Source organism: Clupea harengus, chromosome 8 (genome assembly GCF_900700415.2).
Source record: "Clupea harengus chromosome 8, Ch_v2.0.2, whole genome shotgun sequence".
NCBI classification, from domain to species: Eukaryota; Metazoa; Chordata; class Actinopteri; order Clupeiformes; family Clupeidae; genus Clupea; species Clupea harengus.
In genome coordinates, this window is record NC_045159.1 from 28,391,115 (window position 1) to 28,418,614 (window position 27,500).

At 42.5% G+C, this 27,500-nt stretch overlaps 3 protein-coding genes across 5 annotated transcripts; all 3 read left to right on the forward strand.

Annotated features, from left to right (window-relative positions):
• The first annotated feature begins 8,338 nt into the window (after positions 1-8,338).
• LOC105901515 (alpha-ketoglutarate-dependent dioxygenase alkB homolog 6) lies at positions 8,339-11,811 on the forward strand. Of its 3 annotated transcripts, none has more exons than XM_031572623.2 (7): positions 8,339-8,991; positions 9,063-9,137; positions 9,261-9,329; positions 9,485-9,545; positions 9,899-10,050; positions 10,255-10,353; positions 10,877-11,811. In XM_031572623.2, exons 1-7 carry the CDS (start codon positions 8,983-8,985, stop codon positions 11,150-11,152), a joined length of 741 nt encoding a protein of 246 aa, XP_031428483.1. In that variant the 5' UTR covers positions 8,339-8,982; the 3' UTR covers positions 11,153-11,811. The 3 variants fall into 3 exon arrangements, with proteins under 3 accessions (XP_031428483.1, XP_031428484.1, XP_012684443.1); XM_012828989.3 differs by having other exon boundaries at positions 8,341-8,930; XM_031572624.2 differs by lacking the exon at positions 9,063-9,137 and having other exon boundaries at positions 8,340-8,991.
• Positions 11,812-12,430: 619 nt separating this feature from the next.
• On the forward strand, positions 12,431-20,211 carry LOC122133119 (calpain small subunit 1-like). The gene is made up of 11 exons (XM_042708604.1): positions 12,431-12,541; positions 13,520-13,594; positions 13,937-13,973; positions 14,409-14,501; positions 14,739-14,796; positions 14,902-14,966; positions 15,609-15,677; positions 16,234-16,312; positions 18,096-18,212; positions 19,271-19,329; positions 19,599-20,211. The coding sequence occupies exons 2-11, from the start codon at positions 13,548-13,550 to the stop codon at positions 19,623-19,625; spliced, it is 651 nt and encodes a 216-aa protein (XP_042564538.1). The 5' UTR covers positions 12,431-12,541; positions 13,520-13,547; the 3' UTR covers positions 19,626-20,211.
• A 405-nt stretch (positions 20,212-20,616) lies between these two features.
• Positions 20,617-24,989, forward strand: LOC105901506 (TSC22 domain family protein 1-like). Its single transcript, XM_012828978.3, has 5 exons — positions 20,617-20,721; positions 22,339-22,515; positions 22,767-23,351; positions 23,813-23,866; positions 24,000-24,989. The coding sequence occupies exons 2-5, from the start codon at positions 22,377-22,379 to the stop codon at positions 24,494-24,496; spliced, it is 1,275 nt and encodes a 424-aa protein (XP_012684432.2). The 5' UTR covers positions 20,617-20,721; positions 22,339-22,376; the 3' UTR covers positions 24,497-24,989.
• Positions 24,990-27,500: the final 2,511 nt, after the last annotated feature.

The window sequence follows — 27,500 nt, forward strand, 5'->3', positions numbered from 1 at the left end:
CCTCCTCTTAAAAGCCTTTTAGTTGGCATTACTGCCATTTCTGGCCTGTATCTTCTCTCTCCTGTCTGGATTCTTTCTTTAGTCTCTTGTTTTTCTTTCTATTTTTTTTTTCTCTCTCTCTCTGTCTCTCCTGTCTTCTTGATGTTCCAGAGAGTCAAATAATGACGGCTGATACATGGGCTTCAGGGGGCAGAGGTCGTTGGGTCGTAACCCCTGGCAACAGGTCTCAGACTTGAGGCATCAGCCAGATTATCACCACTGACACTGCTGTGATTTACCGTCCACTGGTTCCCAGGAACGGGTGCAGTCCTGGGCAAGACCTTTAGACTTGACGATTCACTTTGGTTCGAGTTAATTCCTGTCGAACCGCTGAATTTGTGATCCAGTCCAGGATGCACATTGATCCTTGCCCAGGATGCCAGCAGATAGGCCTGTCAGAAGCCGTCTTTCAAGTTGTCTTAAACCTGAAGTCGCCACAGTAGTCCTACCTAAAAAAAAAAAATATTGTAAAGACAGAGACTTTTTGTAACAGAGAAATAGTTACTTGAAATCAATACAAGAGTAGAGAAGAAGAGTGTTGTACAGGCAAGGAAGAGTTCCACATGTGAGACAGACTTGATCGTGACCTCAAGCTCAAACAGCTGTCATTGTTGTCGTTTATACAGAATATATCCTATCTCTTGCTCTCTTTCTCTCTGAGAACTGTCTGAGTTCATTTTTTTCTACTGTGGAAACCGTCCTGTCACATGGTCTATGTGTACTTTTAGTGTAGTTAAACAATAGTTTGTAGTCCAAAAATGCAGTCTTGAGCTGTGGATTTCAGTGTGTGAACTATGTTATACTTGTGTGGATGAGGAAAGTGCCAACAAGAGCCTGATTAAGATTAGCTTTTGCAAAATCGTTTTTGTGCATTTAGACTTGCTCATTCTGGAGTGCTGGTGTCCATATCTACGTCATTTTGATGATTTTAGGTCAAACATAAAGAAAATGTAAAGAAATATTGGAAGCAATATTGTAGCATGTTGTCCAGTTTTGTGTTTTTGTTATGTCTGTTGTATGAACCTTTGAATTTACAAACAAATTTTGAATGAATAGGTTTACATGTACTTTTTTTGTAAAACTGTAAGTTAAAAATAATAAAAATGCTGCTATTTGATAAGTGAAATATACAAAATATTTTAGTTTAAAACAAATGTCTGGTCTGTTGATTAGAAAAGTGCTCTTGGTGACAGAAGAGCATGAAACGAGGTGTAACTCTAAGTAACCTAGACGCAGTAATAAAGGTCGACCTGTGCCAAAATAGTACATGCGCAGCTTCTCAAACCAGTAGATGTGTGATAAAACATTAGATACCAATATGTCCTGTAGATGCATTGATCAAGTGCCAATCAGTCTATATCTTTTAGTTTAAGAGAAAAGATAATCAAACGCATAACTTAAAAAAAAAAACCGAGGCAGACACAGAGCAATGTTAGTGTTGTTTTACCCCATATTTACATAGAGTAAGAATAATGATTGTTTTTTTGATGCATCCATATGGGTTTTCTACACGTGTTGTCCATGCATCCTGTGCATTAGTTTGAATTGTGGCTTTGGCATTCAGAACTGCATTCTTCCTTCATAATGTCTCTATAGGTTGGCATGGAGTAGACATTAACATACTATAAGTATTCATATTAACCACCATTTATGATCAAGAAAGTGTGTTTTGTGGAGTTAGGTGTTATCTTTTTGCACGTCTCTATTGCATGATATCAAAGTGAACTACAGGGTGGGGAAGGGAATCAAAATAAACAAGAAAAAAGAAAAAAAAATTCTGAAAAAAAAAAGAAACCTTTTGAGACGTGTCTGCATGCGTCAATTACGGAGCACCATTTCATTTCTTTTCTCCATTTCTACACTTCCTTATGTTGTTTTTTTTACATACCTTTTTCCCCCACACAGCAGGGTGGGAGGGCGCCCATGATGGGTCTATGTGCATGGATCTAAACGTGTAACCATGGCAACCTGGGTCAGAAAATCCTGCAAACTGGCAGATCGTGTTGTGTTGTTTCGGCAGGGTAAAATACAGGGGAGACATGTCGAATGTATGTGTGTACATGTTCTTTATTTTGTCTGCTGGTCTTCTTTGTCATTGTTTAAATCGGTGTATGCATATAAATGTCATTTAAATCAGAGTGAAGGTCACACAAAAAAACTCATTGTACAAACATTCTACAATGTAAAAAAACTCATGGCTGGCAGACGTAATTTGAGTGAATGTGCTGGCACTAATAACCAGTCTGTTGCTAAATGAGATCAGAATAGTTCCAGTTTCACGCCACAGTTACGTGCATTCATCCTGAAGGTCAGTGCCAGTCCATGCCTAATTTCAGCATGAATTTGTTTGGTGTCTGGAGACAACCTTTACTTGGATTGGTGTGGCATATATGCACTTTACCGCCTGCCGAGCCCATTTTGAATAACAATGCCTACCACTCCATGTAAGACGGAGCAGATTGGTCATGAAGATCTCTGTCTTCTTATTTCAATTACCACTATTTGATTTAACTGTCTATCTGTCTATGAGTAATATTTCAGTGTGTGTGTGTGTGTGTGTGTGTGTGTTTGTGTGTGTGTGTGTGTAAGCGTCAGTATGTATATTTGTTTATGTAAGTCTACTGTCTGGAAGGTCGAAAAGAGCTGAGTGAGAATTTTATCCCCATGCTCTCTCTTCTTACATTCCGTGGAGTAGTAGGCCTTTGTGTTTGTGTCTATGTGTGTGTGCCTATTTCCACACATTTGATTTGTATGCTCAGTTAACACATCCCTGTGAACTTTCGAAACTATTTGATCAATCGCACCTTGAGCGTTAAGGGATAGTTACATTTTGTGGTTGCTGAATTGTAATGTTTAAGCATTGTGCACCTGAAAGGAGAAACTTTTTGCTCTTTAAAATTGTTGTTGAAGTCATTATGGAAAATAATGTGTCACTCAAATGCAACTATCACTCTATGGCCATTTGTAGTGCTCTGATTGACTCTTGCATTGGGTAACAACACTTGCCTCCCCCTGGGAAACAGTCCTATAAATGTGCTAGTGCAAACAGTTAGTTCCCTGGCAACTGCAGAGGAAGCTGTCCCTATTTGAACCACGAATATCGGCATTCTACAATTAAATCAGACAATTCCGACGCCAGATTTCATTATAATTCCATGGCAACTAATTTACTTCTGGATTTACTTAGTGGAATTAATAACTTGATTGTCTTTTTGTGGCCATCTGAATGCACAGCCAGTCTTCCAATATTGCTACAGGATTTTGCAAGATTTCACCTAGTCGCCGCTGCATGCATAACCTGTGTCAGCATGACATGAATGTCTCTCAAGATGTACCTCCACTATGGATGACTGCTGGCATCAGTGATGGCTGTGGCTGTGATTAGGGAAATGTGTCATGACGGAGCATAGATGAGCAGCATAAATTGGTGTTAATTGACATCAACAGGTGTCACAGGTTTCTTGATATAGACTGGAGCTACTGCCCTGCTCTCCTTTCAGAGGGTCCACACAGACAGGGACTAACACTCTCCTGCAAACTCACATTGGCTCTAGTCTAAGGTTCACTGTTGTGCTTCAGTTTTGTGCCCAAATATCTGGTGTTGTTTTAGCGTCTTGCATGTGGCTGAGAACCTGAGCATCACCTTGTGTGCCCACTGGCAGACAGGGCTGTTTACACCAACTGCTGTCTGTGTGGTCTGTGAAACAGAAGGGGTCACGTTTTGCGTTCACCTCATGTCGATCTGAAAATCTCTTTGTGTAGCTGCCATGTTGCGTGGGCAGGACTAGTGAATTTATTCTACTGTAATGAGTTTATTTTACCAGTCAGTCTGTATGTGTGTGTCCAAAGTTTTTGTAGCGCTGTCTGGCATTAACAGAATGACCCATATGGTTGTCGTGGTTACCTCCCTCCCTTATCTTTCCCCTCACATATCTACTGAGTGCCAAACAGAGGCAGGAGCATTCCAGGGTTGTCCATGTCTTTCTATCTATTTTGATCCTCGAATGTAAAATGTTTATTTCCTTTTCAGAAAAAAAGATACACATCAACCAGTTCATGCAAAATGAGTGGGTGTAGATGGCTTAGGCAGGACAGGATTAAGGACAAGCTTATTAACATCAGCTAACATTGGCTCGTTTTATCTAACGATGATTATATGCTAAAGCTGCTTTGGAGAACCAGTAAATGCCACATCATTTTGGAAACGGAAACACCTGGCAGCATTGGTTTTGGTAGGCTCTAAAGTATAACATAACAAAACAAAGCAACACTACCCACGGCTGGCTAATGTTGAACAGTTGTGGCTAATATTGTCAGTGAGGTAAAAGCTTATGTTCATTTAAGTCCACTGTTTGCATGTGCAGGCTAATACTTACCATGAGTGAGATTGTAGTCACATGGTGCTTGTTAAGGTTGATAAAACTGGCTAAAACTACTTTTATCGCTCTTTCTATTCTTCCGTGTCTATTGTAAGATGGTTGCCCACAATTCCACTCAATCAGGTCTCTTGGTCACATTTTGTAACACCCTCATAAGGGATGAAAAATGAGCCCTTCTGCTTGAGTTGGGAATGAACGATGTGTCAACGCCTGTCATAGTTTTCCTTTGGTCCATGACCTTTGAACTTTAACTCCAGTGAGCTTCTTTTGACCTTCTGTCATTCATTCAGCCTATTTGGAGTTCTCACACAGACTCCACTGCCAAACTCTGGAAACAAATTTGTGCATTCTTTATTTCTTTCCATGAATTCTTGTCATGAGACAATTACAGGACTTAAATGCTGACAAAAACAATGAATGAAAAGACAAGGAAAGACTTTTTTCAATGGCAAAATTATTGTTTGTTCATTATCATTATTATCATTGATGTTGGGAATGGAGTCCATTAAAATATTATGAAAATATGACGTGACTGGCAGCATGAATTCAAATTGTGGTTCATAGATAAACATGAATTGGTACATTTGTAAATGGTAGCCTTACACTGTGGTTGAATACATTTTCCTATACATCAGTGTTTAGGGCAAAACATTCTTTCGGTATGTATGAAAGGGCTTTCTTTTCCCACATTTCATATGTCTCAAATGATGACCCTCTGGAAGCATCTAAACAAGTGCCACCTCACAAAGACTCAGATTTGATGTAACCATATTTGTGTACTGTTCACTAACACACAAATGCCAAAACTCGACCTGCATAATGTATAAATATATATTATACACATATATATATATATAATCTGTTATAGATACTGCCAAAAGGCAGGAAGTCCATAGAATGGAACAATCAGGTATAGGCTTTGAGAGTTGAAGAGGGAAGAACTAAGTCTGTACTCTATGTTGTATTGAATGTAAAACTGACAGGCCACTGATGCTATAGCTGCCAGTCACGCTCCTTCCACCGGGATACCCTATACAGTAAGTTGTTTATTTTTTTAACATGTTACATACTGTCAATAAATGAGAGCAGCAGAAACGAACGGGGAATGACTGGAGAGTTTAATGTTTGTCTTTTTTTTTTTATTATTATATGATTATTATTACTATTGATTTGTTTTAACATCATTGATTATGAGAATCAAAGGGTCGTAAATATTTAATGTGACTGTAGTATTGTGTTTGTAAACAAAAACTATCAGTGAGTTGTGTTTCTTGACCTGTGGATTACCAGTGAAGTCAGCATCTCAGTGTTAATATATTGATTTTTTTAAAGATTATTTTCTGACGGCAACAACGAAGAGTCATTATAAATGTTCATTTTAGCACCACCTGTCTTCTGTTGTCTTATTCCCCTCTTCCATGTACAGCTCTCTCTCTCTCTCTCTCTCTCTCTCTCTCTCTCCCCCTCCCCTCTCTCACCTTCTCTTTCTGTCTTCTGTTTTTGTTTTCAGTTTGCCACCCTTACAAGATAGTCTAGTCGCATGTAAGAAATTGCTCTTGCAAGTTACACCAGCATAAGTACATTTAATAGCAATCAAACATTGTGTGTTGTCCAGATATGGGCAAGTTTCTCTCAAAGCACCATTATTTAGTCATCCAGACCGCCGTAGGGAGTGGGTGACACAGAAATTACACTTTTAAACTTAATTCCACTCAGGTTCAGATGATTTTGTCCCATGCTACAAGTTTTACTCAACACAGTTAGCTAGCTGCCTCAGCAATCTTGTGTTGTGACAAGTCCCCTTGGCAGAGAACACTTCCCGTCCTAACTGGCACTTCGACTAGTGCGTAACTTGCAATTACAGCAGTTACATTTCTGCACTTCTTTCTTTCTTTTTTATTTCATTTTGTTATTTCTTATGTAAAGTAGTATTTATTTATTGTTACACCAGGTTCTATTGCTCGTAGCTTGAATATTCTCTCCCTTGTACGTCGCTTTGGACAAAAGCGTCTGCTAAATGACTAAATGTAAATGTAATGTAAATCTCCTAATTCAATCCATTCCCTAATGAGAGATGAGTGAAATGGCCGATATCTTTAGTCCCCCCACCAGAGACAAGCTTTCCACCCTAACGGGAAATTGGAGCCAATTTGGCAGTCAGTCTCGCTTCTGTCTGGTTTTGTTTAATGTGTTCCTCCAGCTTGAGTATGTCTAATACCTGAAAGTACAGGACTTAGTTTTGGTGGTCAAAACTACAAACATCGCTGCACGTAACACATTATGTACTTTTCATGGAACAGTGAACAGAAATTGCTTCCCAGTAACCATGAGCATTTCATGTATCTCAAACCTCTTTTTCAGAGATTGTTCTGAGGCCTGGGTTCAGTAAATATAATGCCTGAAACGGAGAAACAAGATGCTTAACATGTGCCATGTGTACAGTCAGCCTTTTTTCCAGAAATCGGAATTGATGGATGTTTCTAGGTCTTAATGAAATTTTAATGTTGACTTAAAAAAAACCTACATATTATTGCACCTTTAAAGATTCAAGATTTATTTAATTTAATTTATTTAAATTTCATTATTATAACCACCGTTTTCAGTGCACATCATGTCTAACCTTCACTTTCCCAAGCACCAAGCACACACCCTTCTCTTCCCATCCTCGAACTGGCAGATCATCTCTAGAACATTCTATATGCGCATGCACGGGGTGGTTCACTGTATGTCTGATCACCAGGTATTCATTCTCCTTGTTCTTAGTCACACTATATATACCAAATGTGTGTGTGTGAAAATCAATACAACCCATTCAAATTCTGACACAATTAGATTCAAGTATTTAGCTGAAACGATAACTCACACGTAGGATGCTTTTATTTTTAATTAGACAGGGGCTTTTAAAAGAGATGATGTCAACCTCCAGCTATGAGCAAGGTGACGGGTGACTTTGGGCTAGATCAAAGCCATATCGGATCCACAGTCAGCTGCTCTCGTTGAAGCAACCATAAGAAGCCCATCCAACAATGGCCATGTATGCCCATAAGGAACACCATTAATATGTAAAGGAGCAATAGCTCTTTCAGAAGAATGTGGCACTGTTGCCGAATGCAATTTAGGATGAAGGGAGTGTCTCGACGTCCATTCTTTGAGTTAATCCTTTTTCTATCTCTCTCTCTCTCTGAGATGGGGGATAATAAGAGATGCGATGATGATAAAAAATCATGTTGTCAGGGAGACAGGCTCGCCTTGTGGAGTGCTGCTTTTCAGAGGTAGATGTCACTATAGTTGTATTCTTGTCACGATTCCATTGCTCTTCCTATTGAGCCACTGCAACTCAATCCCCCTCAGCACAGAACCACGGCAACCCAGGGCAGTGGCAGCAAATCTGCACGGATGTTTTCCCTCCTTCTTTTTTCACCCAAATGAGGTTGACACATTATGTGAAAAGCTTGAAATGGACCTGATTCTTGCCTGCTGTTCATAAACATCCCTAAGTTCTCTGTCTGGGCAAAATGTTCTGTCATGTCAATGGTACTGAGACCGATTGAAGGGAAGATGAGAGGTTGATGGATAACTAGCTGGATAGATTGGAATAATTACAGTTAAATTAACTTTAAAATGAGTAAATAAAACAGGACTATTATATCATCTGTACACTAGCATAGGCTACTGTGACCTCTAAAACCAGTGCCCTAAATATAAGTCAGAAACCATATATAGCCTACCAAAATGGAGGAAAGGTGAAAGATTGAATGTGGTATTAGCTATTTATTATCAGTGTTTCTGCAACTGTAAATAAATTAACAATGTAAAATAACTATCTTAGCTTTACACTCCTAAACCCAACTGCAGTGCTTTATACAAAGCAGAAAAGCAAATACACATACACAAATACATCTATTTCAACCGAAAAAAATGAAGTGGAATGAACAACACATTTCTACCACCACTGGATCCTTGGATCAATAGCCATTAATAAAGGTAAACCATAGCTGATTGAAGATGCGCTCTGCCTCTGGTGTAACCATGGCAACCTTCTTCCATAGCTGCAATGCGAAGAGGGGGAAATCCAGCTGAACACGTAAAATGAATAAAAACAGCAAATCACGATCAATACGATGAGACACACAAAGATATTTTGATTTCTTCAATTGGGTAAACTGTATCTTGAATATAGCCTTACAGGCTACAGACTCATTGCCTACAATGTTGAGGTCAAAAAGGGAAACAAAATTGCCTTCTCGGTCTGGATTCCTCAGCGGGCTGTTTGCGCCCCTGACTGCACTCCATGGCTAGTTGCTGTTCGCTAAACAGCGGTTTGCAGCAACCATACTTCCCATTACACTCCACAGCTCTAGATGGCAGTAACTACGAGAGCCGAGCCATATGTAACCAACGACAGACATGATACGACAGATTAGAGGTAACCTAGCTGGCCGGTGTTTCTTTGCGGCTGTGTTAGGGGAATGCTGTGTTAGAGAACAGTTTTATTGATAACCTGCTAGCTAGGTAGGTACTCAGGTTTGATATACGCTCACCTTCACTTGTAGTGGATGCCTGTATGATAAAGGTAATGATCCTCAGAATGCAAGTATAGAACTCTCGTGCATTATTCACAGTTAACAGGGATTTGTTTTCCAGGGCATGTTTACATCATCTAGCATGGCATACCCATGTCAAATATCTAAAGAGTTGGAACAGTACGTCGTAACTAATGTAAGAGACTTTCATAAGTTATGTGCGCTACAACATCTCGAGTATCAACTCGTGTTTGATTTGCCCGTGAATCATCTGTGCGCGCACTGCGTCTGTGTACTGATGCGCCTTTTCTATTTCCAGGCACCACCCACAGTATACTACATCCCAGATTTCATCACAGAAGTCGAAGAGCAGTATCTCTTACAAGAGGTGGAAACTAGCTCACGTCAACGCAAAATATCTTACTTGTTTACTTACTTGTCATTGCAAAAGAATGTTAAAGATGCCATTTGTAGCTGTGTTGAATGTACATTTTGTGAGTTAAGTTTCTTGAGTGAATCCTGCTCAATCCTGTATTGTTGTAGGTGTACAAAGCCCCCAAACCTAAATGGACACAGTTGTCAGGAAGGAGGCTACAGAACTGGGGTGTGTTCTATGTTAAGTTCATTTGGTTTATGTAGGAGTAACTGCCACACACAGATGTCAGTAAAAAAAATGCTCTTTTGTAGTATATTTTCCAAAGGCCATTAGACATTGTGGATGAATTTCCTTCTTCAGACATGCAAAAAATTGTGCTTCAAAATATATGATAAACATGTAGGACACTTCCATCATTTGAAGCCCTGTTTTCGAGAAACCATACTTCATGGGACTACCTCTAAACCCATACATACAAGGCAAAGTGTTGGCCTATATGCATATATTTGTGTGTGTGTGCTTTTCGTTTCGTGTACTTTAGGTTGGCATGTGATGTGTGTTAATGCCCTTATTCTATTCAGGTGGGCTGCCTCGCCCAAAAGGGATGCTCGCAGAGAAGCTTCCCGATTGGCTGCTGAAATACACAAACAGAATCTCTGACCTTGGAGCATTCAATGGAAAGGCTGCCAATCACGTGTTGGTGAATGAATACAAACCAGGGGAGGGCATTATGGTAAATACTGTCCTCATATTGTTGTTCACAACCCATTTGAAATTAATCCTCTTGCCAATGACACTTTGTAATGGTCTATATGTGATGTTCGTATAGGAGTAACTGATTATAGTTTATAGCTATAGATTATAACTGATATAGAATGAACTGATTTTCTCTCCCTGTGCATTTTTATTGTGATCTCTATGACCAATGATGTCTCAGCCACATGAGGACGGCCCACTCTACCACCCCACTGTAACAACAATCAGCCTGGGCTCTCACGCCCTCCTGGACTTCTACAGGCCCATTGGCCAGTGTGGGGTAAGCATGAGCAGACACCACCACAGACACAGACTTAGTCATGCAGCACACACACAAACCCCGAAAGGAAGACCAAATAGATGTTTGTCTCAAAATCAATTCTACTGGTAATGTCTGCGTAGAGGAGGTGAAGCGGTAAAGCTAGGTAGTTGCTGACTTTGGATTGGATCAAGCCAGAGTCCTTCCTGAGTCAGCTGCTATAGGAGCCTGGACATGAACAAAGGCAAACATTGCTTTGCCACTGCTATTCTGCTTCATCCGTGAAGTTATGCAAGCCTTGATGCTTTGTGCCTTTCACTCCTTGTTCCTCTGCTAACCATATATAGCTGTTATCAAATTATATAGCAAATTGAACTGCTTAGTTTTCTCCTGGAGAATTGTCACAAAAATTGTCCTTAGCCTTGGAGCATAAACTAAACACAACACCGTAGGCTAGGTTTGCAGGTGAATCTTGCTTTTGTCTTTATTTCCAAAGCTCTTTCTCAACTCCTCCTCCTCCTCCTTACCTCCCCCCCCCTTTCAGACAGAGGGGCCCCGGGATGAGGAGAGCCGCTGCCTGCTCTCCCTGCTGCTGCGGCCCCGGAGCCTGCTCATCCTGCGGGAGGAAATGTACGAGCGCCTGCTCCACGGCATCCGGAATGACTGGGAGGACACTTTAACAGAGAGGGTGGCAAACCTCTCCTCTGCGTCGGCCCAGCCTGGGGGGGTGCTCACCCGAGGCACCAGGGTGTCCCTCACAATCCGCCATGTGCCCAAGGTCATCTGTGCCAACCTACTGCTTGGCAGGAAAAAATGTTAACTACCTGTGTCAAACAGGAAGAAAGAGACATTGACAGCACACTCTTGCATCAAAAGCAAGAAGTAAAGACTGTCTGATGGGTCCTCAGTCCACACGGTTTTTAGATAGCTGTGTGGACTTTGTGGTTTGTGGGATCTGAGAACTCTCGTCTGAGAAACCCTCAGGAGCAGAACGTTTGTGAAGGCAAAGCAGACATGAAGGGTGTACGAGCGGATCACAAACATGTCTGATGTGGCACAAGTCCCTTTCAAAGTAATGGGAGACTGTAAAACATAGTAAAGAGCTTTGGAAGTCAGAGATCCCGAGAAATGAGCACATCTGTCCTGTGTGTGCCATCTTGTTATTTCCACTCACTGTTTATGCTTTTTAGCTTTTTTTTAAATAGCATATAACATGTTGTGATTTTCAAGAAGCAAGTCAATTCTAAGGATGTGCTATAACAGTCATGTGAGCAAATGATGTTCCAAAAATATTGACGATGTAAGAATATAAGAAATTGAAGCCTTCGGGTGCCTTTTTGTATTTAGATTATAGGTTGAGACTGTTGGGTCAAACTATGTTGATGGCTAAAAATGTAACTACCTGTCTTACACTTCAATCAGACATTGCCATGGCGCTGGAATAAAGTGACTGTAATATACAGTTAAATTAAGATGTAATATATGTACACAATATTGTCTGATCACTCACTGGATTTCCATCCAACTCATTCGCATCTTTTATCGTTTTTTTAATCGCATCTGATCGTTTCACCATCTGTGTTAAGCGAATTAAAACACTCTCCTAATCAAGGGAGGAGCTGTGAACAGCTGTGGTGTCAAAACGTATTGTTGTAATGGCAACTTTAACTGAAACCTGAGAAAATTGCAACAAAACCCGTTTCCATCAACCTTAGTCGCATTACACGCCAATAGCGAGTTAATACACACCCTCTAGCGAGTCGAATTTATATTCGCATTATAATCTTTTATGCAAATTTGAAGCGTTTTCAGTCAATATTCTTTAATCTAAGGGTCAGAAAACTTGGATGGAACTACTGTTTTCAAGTAAAACACCGTTACATAACTCCAGATATTTAAACTGTATCCAACTAGCAGGCAGTACAATTACATTTACATACAAACAATTATTGTAGGCTATAATAAAACACGTAGGACATGACATACCCGTTTGTTTTAGACCGGCTTTACTTGAAATGATGTGGTTGAATTATGCAGCCTGTTCCTAGAATGCACCCAGGAAGCATGTAAATGTTTATTCATATAGATTCCCCACCCTTTGAGTTCTTGGCATTTTGCTGATCCCAGCCTGCACTAAATTGGTAGCTGAGTCAGTGAATGCAGTCAGTGTGCCAACGTAGCGACAGCACCCTGCCCTTCCTGCACCTTGGTAAGTGTCAAGCGATCATAATATAACGTCATCTAGTTAAAGGTGGCAGTGTAGATACATGCGAGAAGAGCAACTGTCAATATGGTCATAAGGTTTTTGACGGCAGGTTTCTTTATGAACTAGCTATATGTAATGTAAGTGTCCGTGGGATATGCCCAACCCAACAAGTTTAGTTAGCAAGGTAGCTAAACGTCAGCCAGCCAGGAAGAGACTTGATTAGATTACTAATTAGCTTTTATGCTATGTAACGCTGATGCGTTTGGGAGGTGCAAACATTGGATTTATTTGTATTCTTAAATATTTGCTCGTCCCCCAATTAGCCAAAATAGCTTACTTGACGCGTGATGCATTATATACGGATTGCATTGGAAGCAAATGGTTAGCTAGCTAGCTAACTTACAAGAACATGCCTATCAGGAAGCTAGCCAAACAGATCAACAAAGTTAAAGGCTGACGAGTCGGACTAATCATATTTCAACATTCACTTGCATCTTTCCCACTAAACTAGTTATATTAAAAAGCAAGCATATTCTGTGTGGTTAACTTGCAATCCCAGAGCTATTCGAGTGCAAAACTTGCTCCAGGAAGGCAGGCCTGCCTCCAGTTGTCAATCAACAAAACGTTAACGCCCGCTATGTACTGTTTTATGTATATGCTCGCTAGCTGTTATCACAACTCATCCCAACTTCACTTATAAGAAATATGTCATTGTAAAGTGTGAGGCGTTTACTTGTAGTATTATTACATGTTTGTTCATGTAGCGTTAGGTGGGGCACACTGGGGGTAGACATATTTGTAGTGGGTGTGTCTGCATCTGTTGTAACTCATGATATTTGCACTACGCCATGGCTAACTATGCTGGTGAAATGTTTCTTTTTTAAAACGATAAAAAAAAAAAATACTTAGGTCAGACTGACTGTTTTTATGTTAATGAGGATGTCTGTTTGCTTGGTTGTTCCCTGTCATCCTTGTCTTCAGATTCTTCAGAAATACAGGCCAGCTCAAAATGTTTCTTGCCAAAAGACTGATTGGAGGCATTCTGGATGTGGTCAGGTGAGCAGTACTAAATATCTGTACCCAGCTTGGCACAGTTGTTGGTATGTGTCTGTGTATCCAGTGGTGATGACACTAACCAGGTTTGTGCTTGACTACCTGCCCTATGTAAGCCTAAAACTCACTTTCACCATTTAAGTTTAATTATTTCATGTCATCTTTAACTTCATTTTGTTCATGTACAATGTTAAACTGACTCATTTGTCTTATGTACTTTAGTATGTAACAATGTGTCACACCTTCACCCTCTTATCAACTCAGTCACAAAGGAATGTGTGCACTTCTGAAGTAGATGCACAAACAGCTCTTCCAAGAGTGACCGTATTCTTTGCTTTCTTACAGCAACATTGACCCAGCCCAGTTTGTGCCCTCCGACCCTGTGAGTCATTACACATATTTCAATCGAGTACCTGTTATACCAGTGTTGTGGGTACTCCATCGAGTACCTGTTAAACCAGTGTTGTGGGTAGTCGTGAAACACATGGACAAATTAAGGATTTAGACCACTGCTAAGGCTTGTGTCCCCTAGTGACATAGGGACAATGTTTTCAGTTAGATGAGATTTTTTGATGACCGTATTGGTTGAAATAGTGAAAGTGGTCGTCTTAAATCAAGATGTGCTGTTGTGAAGCTTTTTCGTTTCTGTAGAACCTTAAAGCCAAAAGAGAGTTCTTCATTTGACAGATGTAAAGCCTTCAGCCTTTGTCGGTGTGTAAAGCCTTCAGCTATATGAAAAAACAGTGTTGTATAAAAGACCTGTTGTATTAGAGTGCGTAGTTGATGTGGAGAATGACAGTTTTGTCGTGTTTGTCAGCCTCCCGCGCGTAGGCCCCTTGCGTACGCCGATCAGTATGAGAGCGATGAGGAGAAGCAGTTCCGCAAAGTTTTTCAGCAGCTCGCTGGGGATGTGAGTACAAAGCACCTCTTCAATCATGGCATTGATTCAATGAAACACTTATTGTTAGCTTCAACCCAATGCTATCCACTTTACGCTCTGTAATCGTTTGCTTCGTAGTGAATTTATTAGTGTTACTCAAATGCTCATACTCACGAAAGCATTTCATAGTGATCCCAAAATGTTCTTTCATGGTGACCCCAACATTTTCTTTCATGATGACCCCAAAATGTTCTTGCCCCTGTTTAGGACATGGAGGTTAGCCCCACTGAACTGATGAACATCCTCAACAGAATCATTGGCAAACGTAATGAATCTTTGTCATGATTGTGCATGCTTGGTGTGGTCTGATTTGATTTAGTTGCACTGAAATCAGATATTGATCTTTGTGTTTTATTTGATTATTCCACAGATCAAAACCTGAAGACAGATGGCTTCAGCATAGAGTCCTGCAGGAGTATGGTGGCTGTTATGGATGTATCCTGCACTGTGTGTGTGTGTGTCTGTGTGTGTCTGTGTGTGTCTGTGTGTGTCTGTGTGTGAGAGAGAGGGTGAGAGAGAGGGTGAGAGAGTGTGTGTCTGTATGTGTGAGAGGGATAGAGAGTGTCTGTGTGTGTGAGAGGGTGAGAGTATGTGTGTCTGAGTGTGTGAGAGTATGTGTGTGTCTGTGTCTGTGTGTGAGAGAGGGTGAGAGTATATGTGTCTGAGTGAGTGTGAGAATGAGATCATAGGTGGATTCCTGACTCTAACCTACCACATAATATTCAGTTGATAGGAATGTGCTCAAAATAGAGCATTGCTTCTAATTGTTATTTCTGACAAATTTGGTTATTCTTGTTATATGATTTAAGTACAAGATTTAAAATATATTATTCTATGGAATGGGTGTACAATCGTTAGTGCATTAAACAGTGCATTAAATTAACCTGTGCAATGGTAGCAGCATGCTAAAACATTAGACACATATCTTCATTCTAACAAACTAATTATGAATGAATGCGAATTCTGACATTGTGGTTGACGTGTCTGACAGTCATCCCATTTTAATGTCTTTTGTGAGACATTTGCATGTATTTGTTGTACACATGAGAGAACCAGTGGACCTTAACACACCTGCAGAGTGACAGCACTGGCAAGCTGGGCTTCCACGAGTTCAAACACCTCTGGAACAACATCAAGAAATGGCAGGTGGGCTCCTCAACAGCAGCAGCACCGCACACGTGCAAGCCTCCTCCAGAGATAGTTCTAGCTTTGCATTCACAATACAGTGCATCAGCTGTTTTTATTCAGTCAATACACTCTTCATCGTTGACCAGATGCACTTTACATGGGGACACATAATGAATATGAGTCCAGCTTAGCTTAGCTCCTGCAGCCGTTTCATCAGCCAGCCTTTGACGCTAGTGCTTGTGCTCGTTACTGCCACCATATGCAGTATCGATGGAGAAGACTTATTGATGTGTCCGTCAAGCCAACTCGGCAAGCCCTCAAGGACTAAAGGAGAAGCATGAGAAATGAATGTGACAGGAGTGTCAGTGAGTTATGTGTGAAGGGATTTTTGGTCTTTATTGATGAAGTAGTTTAGCATGAGATTATAAAGAGGACAGAATATAAGAGATAATTTGTTCGTTGTACTGCATAGTACACTGACACTGTAGTTTTCATCACCATCTCTAAATAGTTTAAAGCTTATGTGTTTTATAAATGAGTCTTTCTTTCTGTCTGTGTCCCTCTCTCTGCATAGGGTGTGTATAAGCAGTTTGACGCAGACGGCTCTGGGGTGATCGGTGCAGATGAGCTGCCAAACGCATTCAGAGCTGCAGGTGAGAGAGGCTGAGGCCAGGCCTTGACATGCAAAATATGAATGCAAATGGGCCATTCACAAGCTGAGCTTGCCAACAGTAAACAGATGTAACCAGTGTGTCTGTTTGCTTAGGCCCAGGGGTTCAATAGAGATAGAGCTGGGTCTGTAACCAGTGTGTCTGTCTGCTTAGGCCCAGGGGTTCAATAAAGATAGAGCTGGGTCTGTCCAGGGCTCAGTCCAGAACATATGCTCTTCAGTCTCATCAGGGGATGCTCGACCTCATCACATCCATCTCCAACAATGGATGTTTTACACACTAAAACACATTTTCACTCCCAATAGGTCTTAAAAACTATGAATAACTAGATTGCAGGTATTTAGCTGTAGAGTGTATAGGATCAAATGTATGGAACTAATGAAGGTTCCCTCCGTACTGTCAATGGATTTCACCTTTCAGATCATCATCCTCTTCTTTTATTAGTCGGACAGCGCAGACGGAGAGAGACAGGGCATGCGTGAGTGTCATTTAGGTGTGAGAAGTGCTGGGGCCATAGATGTGCCTTCTGATGCTCCTTCAGCACCTTCTGACTGAGCCACATTTGAAGCAGCAACACAACAGTGAGGGACATGACTCTCCCTATGCATACTGTGGCTGCTTGTACTGCTGTCAGTAGAACACCAGCGAGCCTGCAAGAGAGGAAGCTCTGCAGGCACTTTACCAGTCAAGACCACGACGTTCAGTGCTGCCGGTGCCTAAGCGCTTCCCACAAACATCTTAGCTACCATTTCGTCTCCTGCTCACGCTTCGGTGGGAGGGGTCGTTGGGATCGTAGGGCTGTATCCTCCAGCTTCAAGTGCGTGTGATGAGCGAAAAAAGTTGGGGAAAGTTTAATCCTATGCAAATGAGGAGCGAATTTTGCCAGCACCGGTTTGAAAGTTGCAGGACTATGGCGTCGTTCGGTCATTTCATTTGATAAAAAGAAAAGCTTGGATGTCTTGTAAGGGGTTGTTGTTGTTCCTGGTATGTTAGATATGTAATCCTGTGTTTACTTTAACAGAATGGCAGGTCTGATATAAAGACAAGTGAATAGATAGCCGCGTTTCGCTTCGCTGGCATGTATCCGTACCGTTAGGGGGGGGTGAGCTCTGGCGTAGGTGCTGAATTCCAGTGGCTTGTCTGGGTCTCATGTTGGCAGTGGGGTAGACAAGCAGCTTCACCTCGGAAAGTGCCACAGGCAGCTCCAGGACAGCCAGATAGTCCTTCTTCAATTCCAGCCGCTCCCACTGAGACCCAGGAGAAGAAGACATGGCTTAAATGGCTTATCAGCGGTCAAGACCTGGTGTGTTCCTTGCACCAGCCAGCCTACGTGAAATACCAACAATACGTTCAAAATGGAGCCTTGTTAGTTTTCATTTATGAAAGTCCAGTAATTACTGCGACGCCATTTACTACTACTTAAAGCAAAATAGCTCCGAGAAATGCAGGAAATGTCCGAACTAAGACATGTCTGGACAATAAAACTTGGATGCTTACAGCTTCGATTACTTATCTTCACACAATTTAGCACTATAACAATGTGCTAATCAATTATTTATGAATTATAGTGTTTGGGTACTATTCAGGTTAATTACCAATTATGTAGTCATTTATTATAATGTTACATTGTGGATCTTTTTTTGATGTACCTTCGTAATAAGAATGCTGAACAGTAACACTATTTAACAGCGGCTGCCTAAAAAGTATGGCATCCAAGCGTGGCACGCCGTGACTGTCCTATTGAATTACTGCTCTTTTCTCTCAGGCTTCCCTCTAAACGACCAACTCTTTGACATGATCATCCGTCGCTACAGTGACGAGAGCGGAAACATGGACTTCGATAACTACATCGGATGCCTGGTGCGACTAGATGCCATGTGCCGTAAGTGTGACCTTTGAACTCCGCGTCTTCTGCTCCCCTTCAGTGACATCATATCTGGCTCAGCCGGTTCTGTAATATAACTACTTCGGATCAAAAGTATGTCTGATAAGCCCTTGGAAAGGACAAAATGGGTGCCTTCCTGGATAGGCCTACCACAATGACTGGCTCAAGGGACTTTCCTGAACCTGTGTTGAGAGCTGGAGATGAATGAACCCTCAGATGAAAAATATTTTGCTGAACAGCCAATCAGGATGTCCTATCTCTCACCGACGGGCTCCGCCCCTTATTCAACATCCTCAGTCTTCCGATTAGTGTCAACAGTGCGGTAAACACTCTTTTAACTGAGCTTTGGCCTTGGCATGCAGATTTGTCTAAATGGCTTTGTTTAAATCAACACACTAGCCTGGCTAAGGACTTTGTTTGGCTAGGGCAATAACAGCCCAACCTTTGACAATGACAAAACATTGCACTCACGTATCATCTGCAATTTAGCTCTTGATAAAAACACAGATGCCCATCAGCTTAAACATTGTTTCTGTATTTGAAAAGTTTAACATTTCCAGTTTAATTTTATCAATCAGTAAAACATTGTAACTTCTCAATGGGAAATCAGTCCATACAATGTTCATGTTAGGCACATGTCCCTTGTATTCAGAATTAGGCAAGCTATCCCTATTTATAGGCTAAATGGTAGTGACCTGAGGTCTGTTGTTTATGTTTCCTGTTTTTTTTCTTTTTTTACCCTCAACCCGAACCCCCCCCCCCCCCCCCCCCCCCTAGGAGGGCCACCTCACACTCCTGGGCTAGGGAATGTTTACATTAGCTGTGCAAACAAACACTTAATGTATAGTCCTGTGCATACCTTGTTTCAACCTCAGTTAGATTTATTGCACACAATTCTGCAAAAATGACATAAAGACTCTAACAATAATTGTGGATCAGTCTAAAACATTATGTGACCATGTATTTTGTGAGTAGTCTGATCACTGTCAGACTGGACTACATACTTGAGTCAAACCAAGCTGAATTCCACTGATGATTCTTCCTATATATCTCAGGTGCCTTCAAAACCCTTGACAAGGACAACAATGGCACCATCAAAGTCAATGTACAAGAGGCAAGTATATCACCCACTCAATGATGAGAACATATCTGTAAAGGCACTCAGAGAGGATGTTGTATTGCTTTAGTTATTCATCAATGAAGAACCATTTTTTCCACATATGTTTTACAATCAAACTAGAATTCTAGAAGTCTTCTGTAGGTCTACGAAGGATGTCGTTTTTTTTAATGAAACAACCTTAGCGCTAATCACCAGTCTCTACTAAATATGGAATTGTGGAATTACATGTCTAACTATCCCCCCTCCCCCCTCTCTCTCCCCAGTGGCTCCAGCTGACTATGTACTCCTGAATACAGACGACGCCAATTCAGAAATGTTTTGTTCGCACTGAACCCCCCCCCCCCCCTCTCTCCAACCCCCCAACCCACATTCTCAAGGCTTCTACAGCACAGACTGTTGGTCTGACACAGTTCTATGGTTCTGCTGCGATCACCTGCATGTTTTGTCTCCCTCTCTTTTTGAATATCCCCCCAGAGTTGTATTGAGTTGTATTCATCACTTGCCTTTACTCTCTTTTTCTTACTTGGTTTGCTTCATGTGCAATACTGTATCTACATAGCAGCAGGCCATTAGGGCGTCGCAGTAGCTGGACCCAAAGACACTAGTGTATTAACAGGTCCAATTTGATGTGATCACTGTGCACAATAACTTGCTACGTACACAACTGTGCGTGCGCGTGCAGACACAGTCTCTCTCTGACACACACACACACACACACACACACACACACACACACACACACACAATCAAAGTGCCATTGCTGCATGAAGCCAATAGGTGTCAAAGGACCAGCAATACAAGAATGTGGAAACATTTGCCATGGGTCACTGTTCATGCTCATATTTTATACTAAATAAAACAGAGCCATTATCGTGAGTCTGTGGACATTCATTTCATTCTTCAGTCTTGGAATGTCTAGCTATCTACATGGTTTTGTTTGTAATCAATTATTTAACATTCACCAACCTGTTCAATTTTGTGTTTATGGAATTCATTTATCTTCCATGGTATTGAATGATAGCTAGAAAACAAGACAAGAGGTTATAAAATTCTGCTTTGCCATGTAGTAACAAGTCTAATAAGATAAGCTTTGTCTTGTATTTACAAAGTGTCAGAAAAAAACTCTGAACTTGCAAAGTGAGGTTATCAGTGTTGGTGGGAGAGAGCTGTGTGGTAGCTACCTCAGTGAGAACAGTTAGTTGGTGAGGAGATGGCAAACAGCGCCTTGTCTGGAAGGTAGTGGCCACAATGGGTACTACAACATCATCCAGCGATATGGACGGAGGAAAGGCACACGGAGTCTGCGCAACGTTGCTACACCCGACCGTACGAAGTTTCTGGATATCCGTTCGCAGCAGTAGGAACGCAAAAAGCTTTATATTGAAGGTAAACGCCCGATGCCTTATGGTCATTTAGATTACTTTTTTATGTCTGTAGATGTAATGAATGTTTCCGGACTTTATAAGGGATCTAAGAACACATGCGTTCTGGGTTTAATGAGACCAGTTCCAGTAGTGGGTAGGTAGCTAGAAGCTAGCTAACGTTTGCTTTGTGCCCAAACTAGGACAACGACGAAGATATCGAAAGTTAAACGTAATCATGAACATGCGACTACAATAGTTTCGTCGTACCATGTGTGTGTCAGACATACGTCATTGTTATCACTGCATTTGCCGATGAAGTGGTTATTCTCAATCTTCACGTGGGTTTTCTGTGTAAATAGCTAGCTAATGTTAGCTACGTTACCTAGACAGCTATCCAGTATAGTCATCCAGCTATTTGGTCTTTGCCTATTCAAAGACCAAAGCCGTCCAGCGGATGACTAGGTTGACTAACAAGTGCACATGGTCAGAGCATGCACAGAAACGAGGTTCTTCGTTTATACTATTTACTAGGAGATGCAAGTCTTACTGAACCATCATCTGTCCAGAGACTGTTCGTGTGGTGATGCAGACTAGTTAGCTCTGTTTAAGGCTCTCTAGTGATATAGCGTTCAGCTAGGAATGAATCTGCAATCATTTTGGGAAGAAGTAGCTCACTAGTAGGAGAAAAAAAAAAGATCTCTGGTGAAGTGGGCGTGCACCGTAGTATCATACAACCCACTAAATCAAGTCTGCTCATTGGTGCAACACTGGGAATCCGTATTTATTAGCCAACTGTAATGTATTTTATTTTCAGTTTGTGGTTCAACTTGTCCTTACAGGCGTAGACCTGTGTAGGGGTCTTTACACACCTTCACATTTATCGATCTGTGTCTATATGACCCTTTTTATCTGTGGGAGTATGTGTTACTACATGAGTATGGAGTGCACAGACACATTCTGTCCTGAAAGTCCACAACTTATCTTTTCTTTCTTTTTTTAATGAAATATAATGCTGTTCTGGCATGATAGACATAGTCATACCTTTTAAAAGAGGGCGTTTTTTAGTTGTAAACTAAATTATATGACTTTATTTTGATGAAACGTGTCAGTGCTGGTGTTAACCCTTAACATTAGAATTACCATTTTTAAACAAATCAGCATTTTAATGCGTAGAAAATGGCTCAACATGGTGGCATCTACTGTTTAAAATCATCCGGAACTTTGTAAGGCCGATGCTGACGTAGAGTCAAGCGTTTGGGACTCCTCTACATCGTTGATATGGCGGCCCACCGCCCCTAGCACCCGGCTGTGAGTGTGAGCCTCTTTATATTTTGCTGATTGAGACTCATTTACATTACATTTAGTCATTTAGCAGACGCTTTTATCCAAAGCGACTTACATATGTGCGACATACAATGTATACACATTTACACTGATGGCACACTGCACATCAGGAGCAATTAGGGATTCAGTGTCTTGCTCAAGGACGCTTCGACAGGGCAACCTTCTGATTACTAAACGACTTATCTACCTCCTGTACCACTGTCGCCCCCTGAGACTCATTATTCACAGGCGTTTACACCCCCCTCTCACCCTCTGCTGGGGGTATACTTACACTTTAATTGATGTGACCACACAGGAGAACTCCACAGTGCTGCGCCAGTTTGATGGGGGAGGATGACATCATCTTCACCACCAGAGTTTTTCGACAAGGACGGCGTGCCCATACGCTTCAAAAAGAGGAAAGCTCGCTTCACCTTCAGCGAGGTGCACATCCTTCTGGACGAGGTCCGCAAGCACCGCCACATTGTTGTCGGTGGGTGCTCATAGCCACTTTGATTAAGTGAGAAATGCTAAAAAACAAGGACTGCCCTTATGGACTCATTCTACATAGATGTAGCAGTGAATGGAATGGCCCTTTGCAGTGGTGGTGTCTACAGTTATGGCATTTTACATATGTTCTAATTTGTTTTGTCATGTGTTTTTTTTTGTTTGCATTGTACCTCACGTGTAAGTAATTGGACAGAAGTAATGCCATGTGACCAAATGTAAACATGATTTCCCCAGGCAAGTTCAACTATGGTGTGCCGGCGACGGTAAAGAAGCGCACCTGGGCAGAGATCACCGCCCGCATCAACGAGATTGGCGAGTGTGAGCGCGAGGTCGTGGAGGTCATCAAGAAGTGGGCGGACCTGAAGTGCGAAACCAAGCGCAAGGTGGCGGCCGTCCGCACGGGGTTCGTCAGCTTCCCAGGCAGCCGCTACCTGCGCGACTTCTCGCCCACGGAGAACATCGTCCGGCAGATCCTGGAGCTGGACAGCAAGAAGGGAGGAGGACACCGACCCGGCAGCGGAAACCGAAACGGCAAGAGTACGGCAAAAGGGTCGGGTGAAGATGATGACGGGGCCGGGGAGGAAGACGATGACATGGACATTATGCCGGGGATGGGCCTCATGCCCAGCTCGCCTGAAACAGGGGAAGGAGATGGAGGGGTGGGCACAGGTGCCATGGACTCACCCTCCACCATGCCACCCCCTCTGGAAACATCTTCATCCACACCTGTGCCTTCCACCTCCGCCATGTCTACACCGCCACCGCTGCCAGGCTCAAAAGACACGAGCGCCGAGCGGGAGTCTGTGTTTGATAGCTCTGGTGAGTGCTTGTGTTGTACAGAGGCCTCTTCTGTCCTTCTCTCCACACAGGTTCCCTAGGAAGCGTTTCCACTCTTGCTTCTCCTTGGGACTGTTTGTGATGAGGCATTAGTTTGGATTAGCTGTAAGAGCACCTCATGTCTCTTTTCATCCATAAAGCAAAACAAAACAAATATCTCGAAAAATGTCTACCTTTCTACATACATTTTTTTTTCTTTTTTATTTAGGCTAGTCTAAATCATTTCGGGCAACCAAAGTCTAAATGATGCCTGCCTGAAGGGCTTCCAGGGATTTTGAAACTCTGTGAGCCCTTGGTTACGTGCCTAAAGACAGTGTGCTGGCATGTTCAATTTAATAACTGAATGGAGTATAACAAAACACAAACACACATTAACAACGGCAATGTGGTGTGAGTACCGTTTACGTTTTGAATGATGGGATGTTCTCTCTTTGTCATTGCAGGAGATCTGTCAGAAGACCCGTTTGAAATGAGTTTTGAAATGCCGATTGCAGAAGGTGAGTCACTCAGACGTTTGAAAGGATCTTACTGGCAGATTTACAAGTTTGGTAATAGTACCGTACCACCATAATAACACCTTATCACATGTGACCCACATCACATCTCCTGTCCTTCCTTGACCCCCTCCAGACAGCAGTCAGCAGGTGGACTCCGATGACGACCAACGTGACAGCTCGCGACCGTCCACTTCAACTCCCACCCCCGCTGCCAACGCCGGCCCCAGCAATAGCAACACACGCAGCAGCGCTGGAGCCGCGCACCGCTCAAAGACGCTCTCCCTTCCGCTCCCTTCTTCTTCTTCCTCTTCGGCTCCCCCTCCAGCCTCTGTGCCCTCCCCCTGTGTCCAGGCTCCGGAGCGGGGCGGCGTTGGCGTGTGCAGCGTGGACGTGGGCCAGGCGGCGGTGATGAGCGTGCAGGAGCAGCACATGAGCACCGCGCTGCTGGAGACGGTGTCGCGCTCACTGGAGCTGCTGTCCGAGTCGGTGCAGCAGCTGGCCGAGACGCAGCAGGAGTTCGCGCGCGAGTCGCTGCAGCTGCAGCGCGACACCGTCCAAGTGCTGCGCGACTTCGCCACCGGCGCCATGACACTCATGCACGACAAGCTCAACGGCCGCCCCGCGCTATAGCCGTGGCAACCAAAACTCGTGCTGTAGCCACGGCAACTGACCCACGCCAAACCCCTGGGTTCATGGACGAAGACGCTCTTTCGTGACGGACGGCGGCCGTGCTACAGCCATGGCAGCCAAACCCGTGCCACCCCTGGTGTCGTGCTCGGAGACGACCATTCATGACGGGCGGCGCCCCCGGTGCTCGGTGCTGTAGACAAAGCAACCCGTCACGCGTCGTAGCCGTGGAGATCTTGCCAGCCTTGGCGACATGTTTTTGGTTGCTAGGACAGCTCAAACTGTTTGACTCGAACCCGCGGCCTTGGGAAAGGGAAGGCGGGTATGTCAGCAAGGAGGCTTGAGTCTATGACCAACAAGCCCAGTGGACTGGACGGCACAGCAGCCATGGGCCATGCTTGGTGTGGTGGACTGCCGTATCAGCACTATTATAGCCTGAGCAGCGGGCTCCAGGGGACTGCAGGATCCACAGCAGACATCAGCCTTAAACAGCCTCAGCCTCAGCCTCTAGACACTGACACTGTTGTAATGAGGCGTGATCTGGCTACAGCGTCGGTGGACTTGTCTGTGATAGAGGGCCCATTGCACCAAGCCTGGCACTGCCACACCACAACCTCACAGTGTTCATTGTGCTCTGGAAACCACCCTCGTTTGTAGTGTGCTAGCTCCTAGTTAAGTCACAGGGTGACCCTGCAGACTGGGCTGGGGGAAGTGTATCTTTAGCAACTACAACAACTAGTTAGGAGAAAATGCAACATATTTTGTCACTCAAGGTATTCAGTGCATCTTTCAGATCAGTGTCTTAACTAATGCTGTTATCCTCCCAGGACCTCCCAACGCCAGTCATGTTTTGAGTTCAAAATGCGGTTGAATTCCTTGATATGTTGCTATAATGTGATGTCTTGTATTATCTATTTTTTTACTGTGAAATTGCAAAAGTGCATGAAAAAAACAAAACACTTACAAAGAATTAAGAACTTCCCATTGCTACGTGGAGAAGACTGAAAGATTTGAACTCTGAACTGATGTTGTTATCCTAGCAGATTTTTTTTGTTGTGTTCTCGGTCACTTGTGGCATCAAATCCTCTTCAAGACTATATTTTGCTGTATTTCAAACAGAACATTCATCAACTAAACCAACCCCAAAAGCTAGATGATTGCCCCAGTTCACAATCTAATGGGTAGGCCATTTTAAACTGAGGGTTTCCTAGACTTTAGTTCACAAGGCATGTGTGTGTTTGAACACTCACTTACGCTCACAAGGCATAGGCTGGCAGTAACTGGAGCCACAGCAGTCTCTGTAAAACAACCCTGACAGTGACAGTTGGTGGTTTGCATCATTTAAAACCACAAGAGCTGATAGCGGACCTCAGTTGGCCCCCCACAGTGTTTACAGTCGCAGACTGGTACCTCACGTATGACCCAACACCAAGGGCAGCCAGGCCTATTGGAACTGTGGAACAGTTGCAACAAGACCCTTATTTTTGTCTTCATCTTGTAACAGCAAAAGTATCCTTTCAACTCTTGAAGTGAAAGATGTTTTTTATTATGGTTTGTGTGTGTGTGTCTTTCTTGGAACTCTTGTTTTTATCCTTTTTGTTATCCCATGTATCATTTTCTACATGCTGAAGGATCAGAGTGTCAACAATGGAACATAAAGGAACAAAGAACATCTGTTGTTTATGTATTTTTTTTTTGTCAGTTTATTTGTTTTTAAAAGAATAGAGATACGTGCACTTTTGCATCACATCACTTCACAACCACTCTGGTGCTCCTGATTTGCACACAGTCACACAGCGTGTCCTATCGGGCCTTCATGTAAACATGGAGAGAGATGTTGATTGGTTGATGCAGAGCAACAGACATGAAGGGTAAGGACCGTGGCAGTGTTTTAAAGCTATGCTAAGGATGTGTGGATTGATTGGGCAAACATGTCCTTGTAAGGCTGCAGCCACAGAAGCGTTCAAGTGTGGTTGCACATAAGCGGGCGGATTTTTTAAAAGTCGTTGCCAAATCTGGAAATACCAAATCCTACCAACTGAGTAAGATGCTTGACATTGCTGACATACAGGTAGTGGTCTGTTTCAGTACCAAGCATTTAAATACCTCTGAGTAATTTAAAATATCAAACTGGGACAATATGCCTGTACTGAATGAATTACGTTATCAAGAATTGTACGGTTTCATTTTACTACTGGCATCAAATCACAGTATTGATACTAATGTTAAAACGTCTCAATTTATACCCAGGGCCTGATCATGTGGCTACAAATGTACATTGGTTCACTGCTGGCGTAGTATAGTTGACAGGTTGTCAGGTGCTTGCCAACATATAGGGTTGAGGTCATTCAAGTGCAAGTTAATGTTGACTTGTTGCTGCCTGTGGTCACTGGATTTATTGTGTGGACTTCAGAATCGACATAGTGGACATCCCAAGTTAGTCATCATATACATTGTTTACATTGGTGACCATAATGCATTAATATGTCAAATAGATTTTGCTGCACAGAAGAATGTATATTGCTGTATGGAATGCCCACTGCAAACATCTGATACAGTATGTGATACATTTAATTGGAATAACTATTATTTCTTCAGAAAACCTTTCTAGCAAGTTTTGTTTTATTCGTTCATACTGCCCTCTAGTGGACATTGTGTTACACTTGAAATCACACACAGCTCCCGTGAGGTAAGGAGACACAGCTACAACATCTGGATAGTTTTATTGTTCTGTGAACTTGGCTCTTACTTTATGACACATTGAGCTAAAGAAATCCTTTCCAGGCAACCTGGGCCATTGGTACTGTCCAAGCCAGGATATCAATCACTTACTGATACAAAGATGTATCAAAACATGTGTTTATATGTGAAATAACATGCACAGTGCTACCATTGTCCTCCTCATCATGAAAGAGTCATTCAATGGGCCTTAAATGTATTATTATATAACATATATATCTTAAAAATCTGATACAATGTTGGTAGATTATTTCATAATTGGTTTGGT